Here is a 16002-nt window from a genome sequence, read left to right as displayed (position 1 = left end):
AGTAGTCATTTTTCAGCCCCTTTTCCTAAGGCGAGAGTCCCATGCTCACCAGTCTGTCAGCCCATATGCCACTCCCCGCTCCAGGTAACCTTTGAATCCCTGTTTTTAACCACACCATAGGCTGAAGTTTCAAAGAAAGGGGATTCCTTTAAATTTAGAGGAGCTGAAGGAAGCAGGTAAAGATGCATTGGTGTCTCCTGTGTCTCTTCTCCTTTGCCTGCAGCCTGCTCCAGCAGCTCCCGGCCCCTGCTGCCGGTCACCTGCGTCCCCCACCCCGTTCCAGGTGTCCCCGTGGTCCCGGAGCCGTTAGGTAATTGCAGCTTTTCCGGTGGCAAAGGGCCCTGAGCAAACAGACCACGACTTGGCCAAACACGAACTTTCCCTTTGAAGCAGTGGTGCTGGCTGCAGCACCCGTTTTCTTCCTTCCCTATCAGGTAAATGTTTCCTTTGTACCAGTTTTTATCTCTCTGGGGGATTTGTAAGCGCGGCCGGTTGCAAGCATGGCTATCACCTGGCCCCGGAGGAGCGAGCCTCTGTTCCAGTAAAGCTGCGTGCAGCTGGAGCCTTTGCAGCGTGGGATCTGTTGGGGCTGAGGCCATCCATCACCGGGGCTGGACAGGGGGACGGTGCTCGCTCGGGTCTGTCCTGTTTGTTTCTTTATGGAAATGCAAAACGTGCTCTGCCTTGTGCAAAACAATAAAGCACACAGAATTTGCCAAATTGTTACAGCACAGACACGCAGAAAACTGCATCTTGGGGAGGGGAATGAAAGAGCAAGCGCTGCATCCCTGCCAAGCTCTGGAGATGGTGGCATCAGGCGTCCCCCAGCAGATGTATTCCATTAGCAGGAAGGGCCTTATCTCACCTTATCTCACCCTTGGCCATGGCCAAGGGGTAAAAAGGAGGGCTGTGACTCTTGGAGGCCGTGCTGGGAACCACTCAGGGCATTTTACAAGCATCCTTGAGCTTCTGCTCCTGAACCAGGCAGAGGTGGTGCAAGGGGGCTGCTGGCTCGTCCCACGAGTGAAGGAGCAAATGACGAATGAGTCCCGATAATGGGGACGGCTGTTCCAGGGTGTGAGAGCACAGCTCCAGTTTGTGTTAATCCATTTAACTCTATGTTGCTGTTGTTCTCACAAAAGAGCATCCCAATTTCAGGCTAAAGCAAAGCAGCCTCGTGCTGCAGCTTTGCTGCAATTGCTTCCAGGTCTGGGCGAGCCCTGACACTTGCATGGACTCACCCAACAAGCTGTTTTCTTTTGTTTTGTTTTGTTTTGTTTTCCAATAAAAATCCTGCAGCAGAAGCAAGACAAATCATCATAACATTCAGAACAAACCTGCTGAGCCTTCAAAATTCTTCCTTCAGTTAACGAGCTGGGACTGCCATAAGACAAGAAATGCCCTGCCAACACCACCCAAACGGCATGGGCACAAACACGTCCCCTGAGGAACCAGGTGGATCTTTAAATACGTTTTTATTTCAGGTTTGCTATTGATGCACAAACAGCAGAGATCGATGTTTAGTATACATGGTATACACAAAGCAGCCAGTACAATAGGCATCTCCGTCCTTTTGCTGCACACTTGGCAAAAGAACCGCACACAAGAAACCCCTCCCGCCCTGTCCTTCCCCCTTTGGACAAGGACAACGATTTCTCGGTGGCTTGGAAGCCATCTCTTTGATGGCAAGACACTAAAGGGCAGCTCCTCGGAGCTCTGTCCCCAGACAAAAGCGCTGCAGGCTCGGCTATGCAGGAAAACTGTCCGAAAATGGATGATACGTTCATGGGAATGTAGACCTGGAAGGGATTTCCTAGAACATTAAATCCCATCCCTGCTGTGCAAAGCGACCACAACATCTGCTCCTGGCTCTATCAAGCACTGTGGAGACCAGAAATACTATTGTGTTCAAAAAGGCATTACATAAATCCAGGGAGGGTGGGTCCACAAACATTATCACGAGAAATGTGCTAAGCTGGTGGGAAAGGTCTCAGCAAGAAAATGTTTGCGCTGCCACGGTCCCGTCTCTTGTGACCTTCCTCACCCTACCCACAGCTGCTGGACACCTTTTGGAGCACGAGGAGCTTCCACATCGTATTTGCAAGGGACAGAGCACAAGGTGGGCTTGAAGAAGAGGCAAGGTAAGCATCTTCTGCCTTCCCAAAACCTGTGGCTCGTCCCTGTGCTCCCCTCCAGTTGATCCCAGTAACGCCAGAGCTCAGCCGAGAGGCTCCGGGTTGCTGTCAGCCAGAGCTAACACCCTACGAGTTTTTTCCTTCGTCAGTGGAAAAGCAAAATGTAAAAATGATCCCTGATGGTTTGCTCTGAGCAGGAGGCTGGGGGGGAGATGTGCCACAGGGTTGTTGTGAGGAGGGCAGTGTGTGAGGTAAGGCAGCCTCCGAGCACTATGTAACCCTCAGAGGTACAGAACGAACCCTCGCACAAAACCCTGGGGGATGAAGCTGGTCACGGATGCCCCGCAAGACGTTCAGGAAAGCCCAGGACCCAAATTCATCTTCCACTCCTGCAGCTCAGAACATCTCTGGGGGTTAATGCGGAGCAAAATAACCCAATGAAGGCTCGGAGGGAAGGGGGCAGGATGCCTGGGCACGGCGTGCCGGTCCTGCCCGGCAGCAAGCACCATCTCCAGAGTGGAGTCGAGCACCAGCGACGTGCAGGGATGCTTCCAGCCCCCGTGGCACTGTGCCCTGACACTACAGTACAGTTGCCTTCTGGAGTTACAGCTCAAATCTCACTTCCACAGCGATCCCTTTTAGCCCCGAAGAGCTCCAGGTGGGCACTTTACTGCTTGCCCTGTACCGGGGTGTAAATGAGCACCCAGACGTGCTCTGGGCACCCGGTTAGCTGAGAGCCGGTCTCAGCCTCCCCAAAGCACCGTCGGAAAACCTCAGCCTCAGGAGAGGGATTGCTGGAAGCAACGCCGCCTCCTCTGCGCAAGGTTTACAACCAGAGGGAGGAGGAGGTTAAAAAACAACATGGAGTTAAGCACCATAAAATCTACACTGGTCAGGTCATAAGCACGAGGAGAAAACGAAAATGAAGCCACCGCCTCCCAGCCTGGCACGGGGATGCTCCGGGGGCTCCCCAGACCGCAGCGGTGGCATGCCCATGTTGCAAAGTCATTGCCAGCGTGCCCCAAAGTTGACAGCCCCTAGGAGACCACCACCCCATCAAGCACAATTTGCCATCACTGTGTTAGTAAATCCGTTTGGTCCCAAGTAGCACGAGTGCTGGGGGAGACAGGGAAGGGGAGAGGTAGGCTTGGCCCTGGGAAGACGGGGCAGGCATCGGATGTGCAATGAGGGGATGGTCCCACGCATCCTCAGGTCCTTCTTGGGCAGTGGCATCTGTCCGTCCTCCAGCTCCCAGCCTCCGCCGCGGGTCCCTGTGTGGTGCGGAGGCATCGAGGTAGATGTTGGTTCCTGCTCCGGCTCCGAGCGACCAGCTCGGTGAAAGCCCTCTGGCCTGGGCGCATGCCCTTTCCCGCACCCAGGTCCTGTTGTTTGCTCTTTTTTTTTTTTTTTTTTCCCTTTTTTCTTTTTCCCCTGTTTGATATGTGCTATGGACATCTCCCCCTCTCCCAGCCCCTGGCTGCTGCTCGCCCGCCAGCCCGAGAGACACCATGCCCGTCCTCGCCGGCACCGCTCAGCACGGCCTCAAGGTGCAGAAGTCCAGCTCCTGCGGCTTCCTCTGAAAACTGCAGCTCTCCCGGGGCAGGAGACGCCCGGCTGGGGCCACGCACTTCAGCATCCTCCTCTTGAAGCCTCGACCGCAGCTCTTGGAGCACGGGGCCCAGGGTCCCGCTTCCCACACCGGGCAGGGCTCCCCGCAGGGCCGGACCTCAGCCGGCCTCTGTGCGGCCTCGCACTCGGAGGCCAGGTGGCCGTAGGAGTCGCGGCAAGCCACCGCTCGCTTCTGCAGCCCGCTGCCGCAGGTGACGGAGCAAGCCTCCCAGCCGCCCGCCGCCCACTTGTAGGAGGGCCGCTTGTAGGTCGGCCTGCCCCCGTCCAAGCGGTTGGACAGGCTGAGGACGCTGTTGTTGAGGTCCGGCGGGGTCTTGCCCTCCTTCTTGTAGGAGGACTTGTCCTCCTTGCTCTCCTTGGGCAGGTAGAAGGAGTAGCGCACCCGGGGAGGGGTCATCTTCCCCACGGAGAGCACCTCCAAAGTCAGGGGCTCCTGGATGGGTTTGAAGGCTTGGAGGCTCTCGACGGCGGTGCCGGTGCCGCTGTAGCGCAGCACGCTGCCCTTCACCATCAGGTCCCTCTCCACGGCCGAGACGATGAAGTGGCCATTCAGCAGGTACTTGCCCTGTCCGTTCTTCAGTGCCAGGTAGTTGTCGTCGCTGATCAGCCCCTTGTAGCCCCGCTGCCTGATGTCGATGTTGGAGGCGCCCGCGGGGATCACCACCACGAAGTTGTAGCCGTGCCTGGAAGGGAGGAGCGGGCAGGGGGGCGTCAGGATGGGAGCTGGAGGGGTGTCCCCTGCTGGGTGTCACCTGCTCCCACCCGCTGCCACTTGGCCTCAGCCCCAAGATCTTCCCACCCCTCAGGTTATCTCCTCCATCCCATAAAGATCTCTTTTTCCATGCTGAGTTTCATTTAGGCTGAGGTCACCCAGATATGAAAAGAGGTTTCAGCTCCTCCATCTCAACAGCACCGAGGTACCTCTGGATGTTTCCACCAGCAGAAGCCATTAGCACATTAACTGTGTCCTCACAGCTCAGCTCTCTGCAGAGGGACATTTACTGGCACCTTGAGTTTGCTCCTCACCATCCCCACAGCCTTCCCATGTCCACCCCAAAAAGCAGAGCTGGGAGGGAGGGAGGCGCATTCAGCCGCCCAACACTTACATGGGTTTGGTGAACAAGCCTGAGACCTTCTTGCAGCTCTTGTTGTCTCCCCCACAGACGCTGCATTTGTCGAATTTCTTCTTAGAGCCCAGCTTCCCGTCACAGCCTGCTTTGATGCATTTGCCCTGGACGCAGACCGAGGTGGAGTCTGGAGAGCAAGGGGTGCCGTCCACGACCTGCAGAGGTGAGACAAGCTGCTGTGGCCCCGCATCGCCCCACATCACCCCACTGCCTCCAGCCCCACTCCAGCCAGACCTGGGGAGGTGCTGGCAGGCACGGTGTTGCACTTTGCTCATGCTCTGCTTTGCAACTGGGCTCTGCTGGGTCTGCAAGAGCCATACGGCATCACTTCCCCTTTCTGCTATACCTACATCATTTTCTTAGCATTGGTGAGAAGGGAAGGGGCTGTGTTGGGAAGACAACCAGCACCAGCATGCCCAGCCCATCCCAGCAAGGGGAATCACTTCCCCAGTGCAATAATCATCATAGAATGGCTCAGGTTGGAAGGGACCTTAAAGACCATCTAAATCCACCCCCCTGCCATAGGCAGGGACACCACCCACTAGATCAGGTTGGCCAAAACCTCATCCAGCCTGGCCTCGAACACCTCCAGGGATGGGGCATCCCCAGCTTCCTTTGGTAACCTGGTCCAATGCCTCACCACCCTTACAGTGAAGAATGTCCTCTTATGGTATAGTCTAAATCCAGCCTCTTTTAGTTTAAGACCATTCCCCCTTGTCCTATCATTATCTACCCAAGTAAAGAGCCCTTCTCCATCCTTTTTATAAGACCCCTTTAAGTACTGAAAGGCCACAATGAGGTCTCCCCAGAGCCTTCTCTTCTCCAGGCTGCACATCCCCAGCTGTCACAGCCTTTCTTCATAGGAGAGGTGCTCCAGCCCTCTGAGCATCTCTGCAGCCCTTTGTAGCCCTTCTTTGGATTCATCTGCTGCTCCAGTCTCATCAGGACTACGAGCATACCCTATAGACAGCCTTATAACCCCAGAGGAAGACCCTCTGTGGACCAAATGAAGTAAATAAGAGGATGTATACGCACAGATTCATCCCAGCCTGGCGTGTTCCCCTCCTTTATAATCTCACACAAGCCCAGCTGCCCACCAGACATGGACAATTCATTCATGCCCCCCAGCCCTCACCAACCTTGGGTGCCAGCACGTAGAAGTAGCCCGTGCCGTTCGCCCGGCAGATGAGCTTACACTTGTCCCGGGGAGAGACACCGGAGTACTTGGGGACCCAGGAGACGGAGGCGGTCAGGCGGTTGGTGCTGTGGCTGTAGCCATTGAAAGCCTCACACTGCTCCTCGCGGAAACTCTTCCCTGGCACTGGAAGAAATGGGGAATGCATCGGGTGGGGGCACAGACCAGTCCTTTGGTGTGGGTTTTACTGGGTTGCTGTGGGTGGTGCACGCTGTGGTGGCCACACAAACCCCGTGGTGCCCAGGGTCAGCACCAGCAGCCTCAGCACAGAGAGCCCAGGACATTCTGCTCCTCGCACAGCACAGCGACCCAGGGACACTGGCAGAGCGCAAATGGCAAGGTCACCTCTGACATTTGCAGGGGGTGTATCTGGGGGCACGTTCCCACCACATTTCTAAGCACTTTGAAACGGACCAAGAATTTGACATTTGGAGACTGGCTCTCCTCCCACCCCACCCAGAGAGCTGCGGCGAGTTTGGGGTTTTGGCACGCTCAGGGCTCAGCTCTGCTGAAATTTGGCTGCTCCGGAGATGTGAGCGGCACCTCTGCACCCGGGAGGGATTGAGCAGAGGATTCACAGGAGGGAGTGAGCAGAGAATTCACAAGTGTGATGAGCTTGACTGGCTCATTTCAGGGCCACCAACACATGCAAGAAGCTGGGTTTCCCTCTCTGCTCGCTGCAGGAGCATGCATTAATGGCGACAGCCACGAGCAAGCTGAGCTTGGGCGGTGTATTTCAGAGGGATTTGCCTCTCATTCCCTTACCTGCAGAGGAGCAGGGATCCAGGTTGCAGGAGCGGTACTTGACGCGGACGCCCTCGCAGTAGGAGCCCCCGTTGGCAGGCACCGGGTTGGTGCACTCGCGCTTGGCCAGCTGCACGCCACCGCCGCACGTCCGCGAGCACTGCCCGTAGGGCGCCCACTTGGCCCAGCCGCCGTCCACCTGGTGGGACATGGCATGCTGAGACCCAACGTCCCCTTCTCTGGTGGCTCCATCCCAAACAGGGCTCTCCAAGCTCAAAGCCATCCCTTTGCTAGCTGCCTTTGCAAGGGAAACCTGCAACTTTGCAGGTCCCCAATCTTCCATGGGGTTGGAGAGAGCAGCGCAACCACATCCAGCCTTGAAAAAGAGCCGGTGACCGCTTGCACCGCGCATCCCTGCTCTCCCTCTGCTTCCTTTCACATCAGTGTCCCCGTGCAGGGTCCCCAGTGGGGACCGCCCAGCCAGCACCCGTGCCAAAGCATCCAGGGGTGATCCTGCAGGGCGCTTTCAGGCACTCACCCTGTACTTGCTGACGTTGTGCCTCTCAACACAGGCACCCTTGAGGCAGAAGCGTCCCTCGCCGCAGCCGGTGCCGTCGGCCCAGGGGAAGTGGCGGGTCTGGCAGACAATCTGCCCGCGCGCCTTGCCCGTGCACCAGAGCTTGGAGCAGTACTGCATGTACGGACAGGGCTTGGAGCCCACGCCGAAGGCCAGCTCGCACTGCTGGTTCAGGCTGTAGCTCGTCCCCGGCAGGTCCTCAGGCAGTGGGATGGGTTTGGAGGGCTGGTCCAGCAAGCAGTCTCCTGCGGGAGCAGGGAGGGGAAGATCGATCGGGTCCTCGTGGGGGGCCTTGTGGGCTCAGCCACGTCTCAGCCCGCTCACTGAGGATACGAAATCCAGCAACAACAAAGGCAGAGGGAAAAAAAAATAGCGACTCCATCTCTTGGTGACGCTGGGTAGAGCCGCGCTGGCAGAGCAGATGTCACTGCTGGGGACACCCAGCTGATGCGGAAATGCTGCCAAACTCCCCGCTTCCTTCTCATTTTGTTTGGAGAACAGCCGCTGCCCAGCCCAGGAGCCCGTCCCCATCACAGCCACCCTGCAACGCCAGCCCTGGGACAGATCCTGTTCCCCACAGCAGGGACAAGGACAGGATGGGGACGAGGGCAGGAGGGTGAGGGTGCAGCAGGAGGGCTCACCGTGGCCGCTGTCGAGGAAGTCGGTGATGATGGCAGCGCTGCAGGCTGACCAGGGGTTGGCACGGTCGATCTGGATGAGGGTGGGGGACATCATGTGGTTGGTCTTCAGCCGGCCGAAGACCTCCTCACAGGCCTTGACGTTGTCGTGGGGCATGTTGAAGACGTGGCCTGGGAGATGGAAAGGGGGCGACGTGAGGAGCCCTGCTTGGCACACAGGGGAGGGACCTCTCTGCTGTTTGCAATGGGGGAAACTGAGGCACAGAGTGGGAAAACCCTTGCAAGGTTGGCCAAAGGCTATGGACAGCCCAAGAGGAGAAGGAGATGTCTGGGGGTGGATGGGGATTGCATACAGCCTGGCTCAGGCTGCACGTGGCTGTGGGGACAGGCACACGTCATCCTGACAGCAGCATCCCCAGGCCAGCGCCCATTCCAACACACTTCCCCTCTCCTTCCCGTATGGCCATCAGTTGCAAGAAGAACAAAGGCAATTTCAGAGAAAAGGAGGCTGCAGAGCTCGTGTCTCCGGAGGTAGGTGTGCCCTCAGCACCCCCCAGCCTCCGCCTGTTATTTCAGGATTCCCAGATCCTGGAAACCAAGCAACCACAACAGCAAAGCCTTTCACTTTCTCAGCCACTCTTTCCCACCCAGCCCGAGGTGGAGTTTCCCTGCTCCGGATGCCTGTCATTGTCTGGCCTTCCGGAGGCTGGACCGGGGCTATTCTGAACCTTGCCAGTGTCCCTCCACCCCTCCCGATTCCCAAGCTGGGCTGGAGGATGGGATTTGGTGATGCAGAAGCCACAAGGCTGGGGAGCACCTCTCATGTGAGCACAGCACCAAGACCCCACGTGTTTTTTTCCTCCAGAAATGCAGGGCTTGCGATGCGCTGCACCACAATGGTATCCTCCCCATGCCTCAGTTTCCCCCTCCATGCTCTGGGACCAGGGGACCCCAGCCTGCACAAAGCCCCCCAAAACCGTGCCTTACCCAGCTCGTGGGCGGTGGTGAAAGCCGAGGGCAGCCCGTCGTCCTCGATGACGGAGCAGCTACGCTTGGGGTCGCACATGGTGCCCACGTCGGCCATGCCCAGCGTGTCGCAGGTGGTGGCACCGCACAGGTCCTGTGGGGCACGGAGGAAAGGGGTTAGCCGGGGGCTGGCACTCAACCCTGTCCCCACCAATTGCCCTGCACCCCAGCAGGATCCGACCCCAGGCTGCTGGCAAGATGTCAGCCACAGGGGATGGGACCATGCAGCCCTGGTACTGGGGATGATTTTTTTTAAACCTAGCATCCTCCCGTGCCTTCAGCGACAGCAATTCCCACACCAGCAGCCCCTCCAGCCAAGGTGGAGCCAGTTTTGGCACAGAGCAGCCAGCCCGGCTCCATCCTTCTGCAAGCTCAAGGTCCTGACCCAGGTGGGTCAGCGGAAAGACCTGGTCTTGACTCAGAGCTGGCACATTTCTCTGCTCCTTCCTAGGAACAAGAAGCTCCTGGAGCAGGCCCAGAGGTCACCATGGCTAAGAAAAATGCTCCGGTGTCCACAAGACGTTTAGCAGCTGTCTCTCCGGGAGGAACCAAGCCCAGCTGAAGCCAGCCCAAACTCGGGGACCCCAGGTAGATGCCACCAGGACAGGGGACAGGAAGGTGCTTGGACAGGGCAGCAGGGTGGCTGCAGAGCTGCTGGAGTCAGCTCTCCGCTCCAGAGCCTGGCATCTGCTCGTGGAGGACCTTGTCACAGCAGGGGGATCCCGACCTTCCTGACACACGTGCCGGCTCCCCTGCCCTTCTCCAGCACCCAAAGGTGCCAGCACAAATCCAAAGCTGTCATTTGAAGAAGCCCAGCAGCTTGTCCTCGGATGCCCTCATCCCTCCGCTCCTCTCCAAGGGACATCACGCCAGCACCGCTGGCAGCACTGCCCATCCTGGGCTTGGCCAAATCCTGCTCTCAGCCACCAGCGTGCTTCTCCTGGCGGGGCAATGCTGCATTTTCTTCCCAATTTGCAATCACCACCTTTGAGCATCACAACCCGCGGGAGTGTGGCTGGGTGATGGGCTCCCTGCAGCTTCCCCAGTGGAGTTTTTCACAGGGCAGGAGCATCGTCCCCATTCCACGGAGCCCGGAGCTGCAGGGGCTACCATGCACAGGGCAGGGAGCTGCAGCAGCTTTCCACAAGAAAAGGAAACGTAAGGGACTCGCCGGGCGCTCCCATGCTATAAATAAGAGTGATTCATGCTCAGCTCCTGGCCAGCCGAAGTGCCTGTGTTGCTACAAATCTTGCACGAGTGGCCCTGCCAACATTTCCAGCGAGGTTTCCAAACCGAAGGCATTCCCGCGCAGGCAGGTTGAGCTACCGGTAAATAACAGACCCGACAGCTTTGGGGAGCCCCGGCCAGGGCCGAGGTGGCTTTATCAGGAGGTGCAGGTCTACCAGGCATGGACAGGATGGTGCTCTCAGGAGAGGTGTGGGGTGCATGCAGTGTGGTGCCCTTGCTCCTGCAGCATCGCAGGTCAGTTTGGGGGCCGGTGCCTCACCAGGCTGAGCTCCAGGAGGATGCAGAGCAGGAAAACCCCATCTTATAACCGGCTTCAACTCCACTTTGCAGCAGGTTTAATCATCAGCTGAGATCCCATTGCATCCCAGACCCTGTCCCATACACAACATCCCCATCCCACGGCAGGAGCCAGCATGGGGCATCCCCACAGCCCCAGCAAGCACAAGGTGACCAAGTGGGGCCAGCAAGCCCGGCTGCCCCAAAACACCACAAAAACGAGCCATTGGCATGCTGAGCTATACCTGGGGGTTAGAAGGAGGCAGTGGTGCCCGGTGCTGTGGGTCTGGGGGCTGTGGTGGGTTTGGGGGTGTCCTGGGGATGCAGGGAGCAGGCAGCCACCCTCCCTGCTCGTTGCTCTTTTAAGAGTTCCCATTTCCTCACTGGCGCGGAGAGCTTTTGGCTCCCGGCCCAACACCTGCACTGACACACTGACCCACTTCTTGCTCCCAACCTCGCCTTCTGGCTGCGGGGCCGCATTAACGAGCAGCTCTTAATGGGGTTTTCCATCACCCCCGTGGCCTGGGCTCAGACCACAACCACAGGCCCCATGGGCAGCAGCTCCGGGCTCTAATGAGGGGGTCCTGAGCCCCCAAAAGCACCTCCTGCAGCCTTGCCGGGGGTGCAGAACGCTGAGGAAGGGCAGCACACGAGGTAATGTAAGTGGTGGTGCCAAGAGGAGCTGGAGGAGCGGGAGGACAGGCTGGGAAGGAGCTCATGGGGTGGTGCCCAGGACAAGGAGAGGGACTGGAGCTACCGAGGGAAGGAGAGGGAAATGCAAGGGGTTGAGGTTAGAAAGCAGCATGCAAAGGGCCCTCTTTACACGGTGCGCTCACCATCACCAGCACAAGCACAAGGAAGAGGCAAAGTGTCCCTGCAGGATGGGATGCAAGCCCAGGACCTGGGTGCAAAGCTCAGCACGAAGCCCACGGGGGTGTTGTGCTGTCATTCTGTCATGCACGGACATCAGACATTTGGGCTCCATCCATTTCGGAGACAGACCGGAGAGGCAAAGTGAGCAGAGAGCCCCAAGCTATGACCGAGCAAGGAAGCCGGGTACCCAGGCACTGACTCCTCACCCATCCTTGGAGCTCAGATGGCCAGAAATTAAACCAGAAGCAGGCACAGACACACAACTCACAGGGCAACAGCCACGACTGTCCCATCCCCGCCGGCCGGGTGCTCCCTGTGCCGCCCTTGCCCTAAAACCATGCCAAGGGGCCGCATGCAGAGTGAGCTGCACCACCAGGGCTTCCCTGCCAGCCTTAGGTCCATCCATGGACACTTCCCAAAGGCTTTTCTTCATCGTCCTGCAAATTTCTGCAGGTCAGCTGAGTGGGATCTTTGTAGCTTTTATGTTAATTCGCATACTCAGAGGCTAGGTCAGACCGCAAGCATTCTCCCGGCTGTTGAGGCTTCCCCCGCACGTGTCCAAAGCAATCCCAAAAATCTGGGCTCCCCAGAACTGATGTTCAGAGCAAGGGTTTCCAAACTCCCTCGTGATGCTGTGCTACAGTGAGATGTCCTCCGGAGCAACATCCCTTCGGTTTGATGGGAGGCCAAAGGAGTTCAGCAAACCTTTGCTTTTACGGCCGGTGGATGTCAAGGTTCAGGACGGGTGAAAATTTAAGTCAAGCCTGTCCTCGCAATGCGTGATGCTGTTTCCAAGAGGCAGGAGGGCAGCTGGAGGATGGATGATGCTCTGCGGGCCCTTCTGAAGATGAAGACCCCGTGGCAATGCTTGCTGGCACGTCCGCACCACCCAGCTGGGCAGGAGCGAACTCCCCAAAGGTGAATCCTCCGTCCAGCACGACCGGCATCAGGGAGCAAAGCCGGGCAGGAGAGGCCATTCCCATCCATCAGCAACTTGTTGACACAACTGGAAACTGCCGATCAACTGGGCTCAAAGTGAAATTTAAGTTGGGGGCTTATGTAACAGCTTTTTGGCAGGGAGATAAGCTCCGGGGTGTCAGGGGACCACAGATGGATGCATTCAAGGAAGGCAGATGTCTCCTTGATCGTGTGCCTTTGCACTGAGCTTGCCTTGGGATTTCAGGAATGGACGGTTTAGCAATGTGTAAAAAATGCAGCCCAGCCATGCTGTGCGCTGCAGGACGGCGTGGCTTGCAGATCCCCGGGCCCAACTTTGTCCCACGTGCAGCTCTGGCGTCCTCACCGAGTTTCCACCAGAGACGGAGCTGGCTCCTGCCCGCAGGGGTGTCAGCAGGTTTCCTCCTCCCCTTTGCAGCCACCCAGCACAGACAGGAGCTGCTCCAGCAGGATTTACCCCTGCCAGAGGACACAGACCCTGCTAGGGCGGGGGGACAGGGAGATGGGGGTATTGAGGTCCCTCACATCTGCACAGCATCGTTTCTGCCTGCGCTGAGCGCATGCGAGGGGCGGCCAAGCTGAGCTGGCAGCAGCATCCTTCCCACCCTCGAGTGCTTGACCTGGAAAGCAGTTTGGGGATGGCCTCACTGCTGCTGAGGGGAGTTCCCAACACATCCCTCATCCAGACAGCTGGGCAGGGAGAAGGGAAAGAGAAAACACAAATTGTCTTTGCTGCCACAACCTGCCTTGGGGAAAAATGGGACTGTCCCCTTCAACCTGGGCGCATCCTTCTTCCCTCCCGCTAGCAGCCTGGGGGCTGATCCGGCACAGTGACACCTCTTGCAAGAAGCAGGGGTGCAGCCGGACTCTCAGCTCCCCCGGGGCTGCAAGCACTGCCTGTTTCTCCAGTGCTTTCCTAAGCCCTGAGCTGGGTCCACGCGGAGCAGCCAGGGCACGGAGGAGAGCTGCGGGACCTCAGGAGGACCTCGCGCATGACTCAGAGGAAGCGGGGAGAGGTTTTTTCTTGGCAGGTGCCACCACAAGCTGCAACGCGCGAGTGCTTCCCAGCCGGGGGGAACGGCGGCTGGCCGCCCTCCTCCTCCTCTTCTGAGCTCAAACCCTACATTTTGGGGTGGTGACTGCTTTGTGCCAGAGCTGGCTGCCAAGGCTGGGGAGGGGAGGTTCTCCCCTCCTCGGAGAGGGACCGGCAGGTTTCTGTGCGTGGGGACAATCTGCTGTTGAACACCTCCTGGCCTCACTCGCCCCTCAGCAGGGTTTCTGCAGGCTGCTGGCCAAAACCAGGCTGGTTCAGGCAGGCTCCACACCTCTGCTTACCTCCCCACCGCCCCCCTTTGCCATTCAACCGGGGCAGCGAGGGTGGAGGGCTCCTTGGGAAAGGGCTGTGGGGTTGGGGGGGGACACGCACAGTGCAGGGGATGTGGCAGAAGTGGAAGGTGAGGGGTGGCAGGGTGCAGGGCTCCTGGGGGAGAGGGGGGGCAGCCCTGCCGGGTCGTCCCCCCCTCCCCGGGGACCCGCACCCACCTGCTTGGTGAAGAGGATGGCGGTGTCCCAGTACTCGGGGTGCTTGTCGCTGACTTTGTTCCACTTCTTCTGCCAGGCGCAGAAGTTGCGGAGGGTGAGGGCAGCATTGCCGGTGACTTTGGGCCCCTTGTCGTCCTGCCCGATGAGGAGGAACTTGACGACGGAGATCTGGATGGGGTTGCGGATGCTGGGGTGCTTGTAGAGGCGGGCGGCCGTGGCCATGAGGGTCAGCAGGTAGTGCTGGAGGTCGTCCCCGTGGAACTTCACCATGGACTCGTCGGCCACCACCAAGGTCTCCACGTAACGGGGCACGGAGGCAAAGCGCTTGGCTCTCCCCCCCGGCGCCCCCCCAGCCCTCCCCCGGTACTTGGCCAACGCCTGCAGGACTCCGGGGGTGAGGCCGGAGCCCACGGCACAGCGCGAGGCGGAGGCCCCGAGCGGGAGGCCAGCACTGCGGCGCTGCAGGCGGTGGGCTCCGCCGGCCGCCCCCCCGGGCAGCGGGCTGATGGTGTACTCGGCTCCGCGGTAACCGAAAGCCCCCCGGAGCCCCCCGCAGAGGCTGAGGGCGGCGAAGGACTCGCGGTCGCCGTTGACATCCCCCGAGTAGAAGCAGTGGCGGAGGCCGGGACGGGGGCGTGCGGCACCGGGCTCGGTGCCCAGGTATTGCGCGGCGAAGGCGGGGGCGATGAAGCGGGCGTCGGGGGCGAGGTGCAGGTAGAAATCCTCCCCGAAAGCTGACAGCTGGAAGACCACGGCCTCGGCGGGGGTGCCTCGCCCGAAGTGGGGCCTCCCGTTGATGTCGGGGTCGAGGCGCAGCGGGGTGACCACCGCCGTGTCCCCCTGGGGTGCGCCCAACGCCCGGGCACCCAGCAGCAGCGGCAGCAGCAGCGGCAGCATCGTCCCGGCTCACATGGGGGGGAGAGAAAGCAGGAGCCCCCTTCTTCTTCTATCTTCTTCCTCCCTCCCTCCTCCTCCTCTTCCCAAAACTCGGCGGAGGCCGGAGGGAGCGGAGTGCGAGCCGCCTGCCCCGCCGCTACCTGCCTTGTGGGGCGCAGGGCTTTTATACATGGCTTTTCTCCCGGGGGGAGCGGGGCGCGGCTTGGCCCCGCCGCAGCCACTCCGGGGCCGGGAGAAGCGGAGCGGGGCCGGGAGAGCAGAGAAGGGGAGGGGAGAAAAAATAAATAAATAAATAAAATAAAAAGCGAAGCCAGCCCCGCTCCTGGCCCTGCAGCCCGCGGGATGCTCCCGCAGGTTCGGCTCCGAGGAGGAGGGGGAGGATGAGACCCCCCCCTCAAGTCCCCCCGGGGAAGGGGGAGCAAAGTTGGGGAGTGGAGAGGGGGAGGGCTGAGGGGAGCATTGGGGGATGCTCTGCTCGGGACAGGCTGTGTTCGGCAGGATGGAAGGTGTGCTGGTCACTGTAGGGGGGTTGGCTCCATTAATCTGATTTTCAGACCGAGCCCCACACTGAGCCCAGGGCACCCTCCATGCGTCCTCCAGCCCGGCACAACTCCACATCTTGTGCCTACAGACCAGGGGGCTCCAGGGGAGCAGCTTTGGGCACAGTGCCCTGCTGCCCTGCCCCAGACCCTGCCCAGGGTTCCAGCCAGGGGGCAAAGGGGCAATTCCCACTTGTCAGGGGGAGCTCTGCCTCCCCACATCCCCAGGACACCCGAAGGGAGAGCACTGGGACCCAAGTTGGGACCCCCACTCGGTGAGCATTGGGACCCAAGTTTTCTGCTCCCCTGAGACCCCAAGCTGCACTATAAGGACAGTAAGGGAAGAGAGGGGTTTCCTCACGCCCACCAAACACACCACGATTTGGGGGTGGGAAGGATGCTGGGGCTGCTGATGCTAGTGGGACGTAGAAAGATTTCATCACGGGTGGGATTTTTGGAGCAGGAGAGCTAAAAGGAGAAATCTGAAGAGGCCTCGGTGATTGTGGCCAAGGACCAGATTTCCTGATGGCAATGGGCACACCAACATTGGGATGAGCTGCATGGGGAGGTGCCCAAGAGGGTCTCCCCCCCTCATTCCC

At 59.3% G+C, this 16002-nt stretch overlaps 1 protein-coding gene across 1 annotated transcript; it reads right to left on the bottom strand.

Annotated features, from left to right (window-relative positions):
• Nucleotides 1-1456: 1456 nt before the first annotated feature.
• On the bottom strand, nucleotides 1457-15018 carry ADAMTS15 (ADAM metallopeptidase with thrombospondin type 1 motif 15). The gene is made up of 8 exons (XM_035346103.1): nucleotides 13968-15018; nucleotides 9033-9165; nucleotides 8049-8216; nucleotides 7369-7652; nucleotides 6852-7029; nucleotides 6031-6212; nucleotides 4871-5046; nucleotides 1457-4447 (listed from the first exon to the last, which is right to left on the bottom strand). The coding sequence occupies exons 1-8, from the start codon at nucleotides 14862-14864 to the stop codon at nucleotides 3667-3669; spliced, it is 2799 nt and encodes a 932-aa protein (XP_035201994.1). The 5' UTR covers nucleotides 14865-15018; the 3' UTR covers nucleotides 1457-3666.
• Nucleotides 15019-16002: the final 984 nt, after the last annotated feature.

Source organism: Oxyura jamaicensis, chromosome 24 (assembly GCF_011077185.1).
Source record: "Oxyura jamaicensis isolate SHBP4307 breed ruddy duck chromosome 24, BPBGC_Ojam_1.0, whole genome shotgun sequence".
In the NCBI taxonomy this organism is placed as follows: Eukaryota; Metazoa; Chordata; class Aves; order Anseriformes; family Anatidae; genus Oxyura; species Oxyura jamaicensis.
This window is presented reverse-complemented; position numbering and strand designations above follow the sequence as displayed.

Bases quoted from the DNA above. Each gene is read 5' to 3' on its own strand.
- ADAMTS15 (XM_035346103.1), bottom strand. From the start codon at position 14,864: ATGCTGCCGCTGCTGCTGCCGCTGCTGCTGGGTGCCCGGGCGTTGGGC. The intron at 8,217-9,032 runs GTAAGGCACGGT...TCCATCTCCCAG, and splicing joins CACCACCGCCCACGAGCTGG to GCCACGTCTTCAACATGCCC. The intron at 4,448-4,870 runs GTAAGTGTTGGG...CCTCCCTTCCAG, and splicing joins GGCTTGTTCACCAAACCCAT to GCACGGCTACAACTTCGTGG.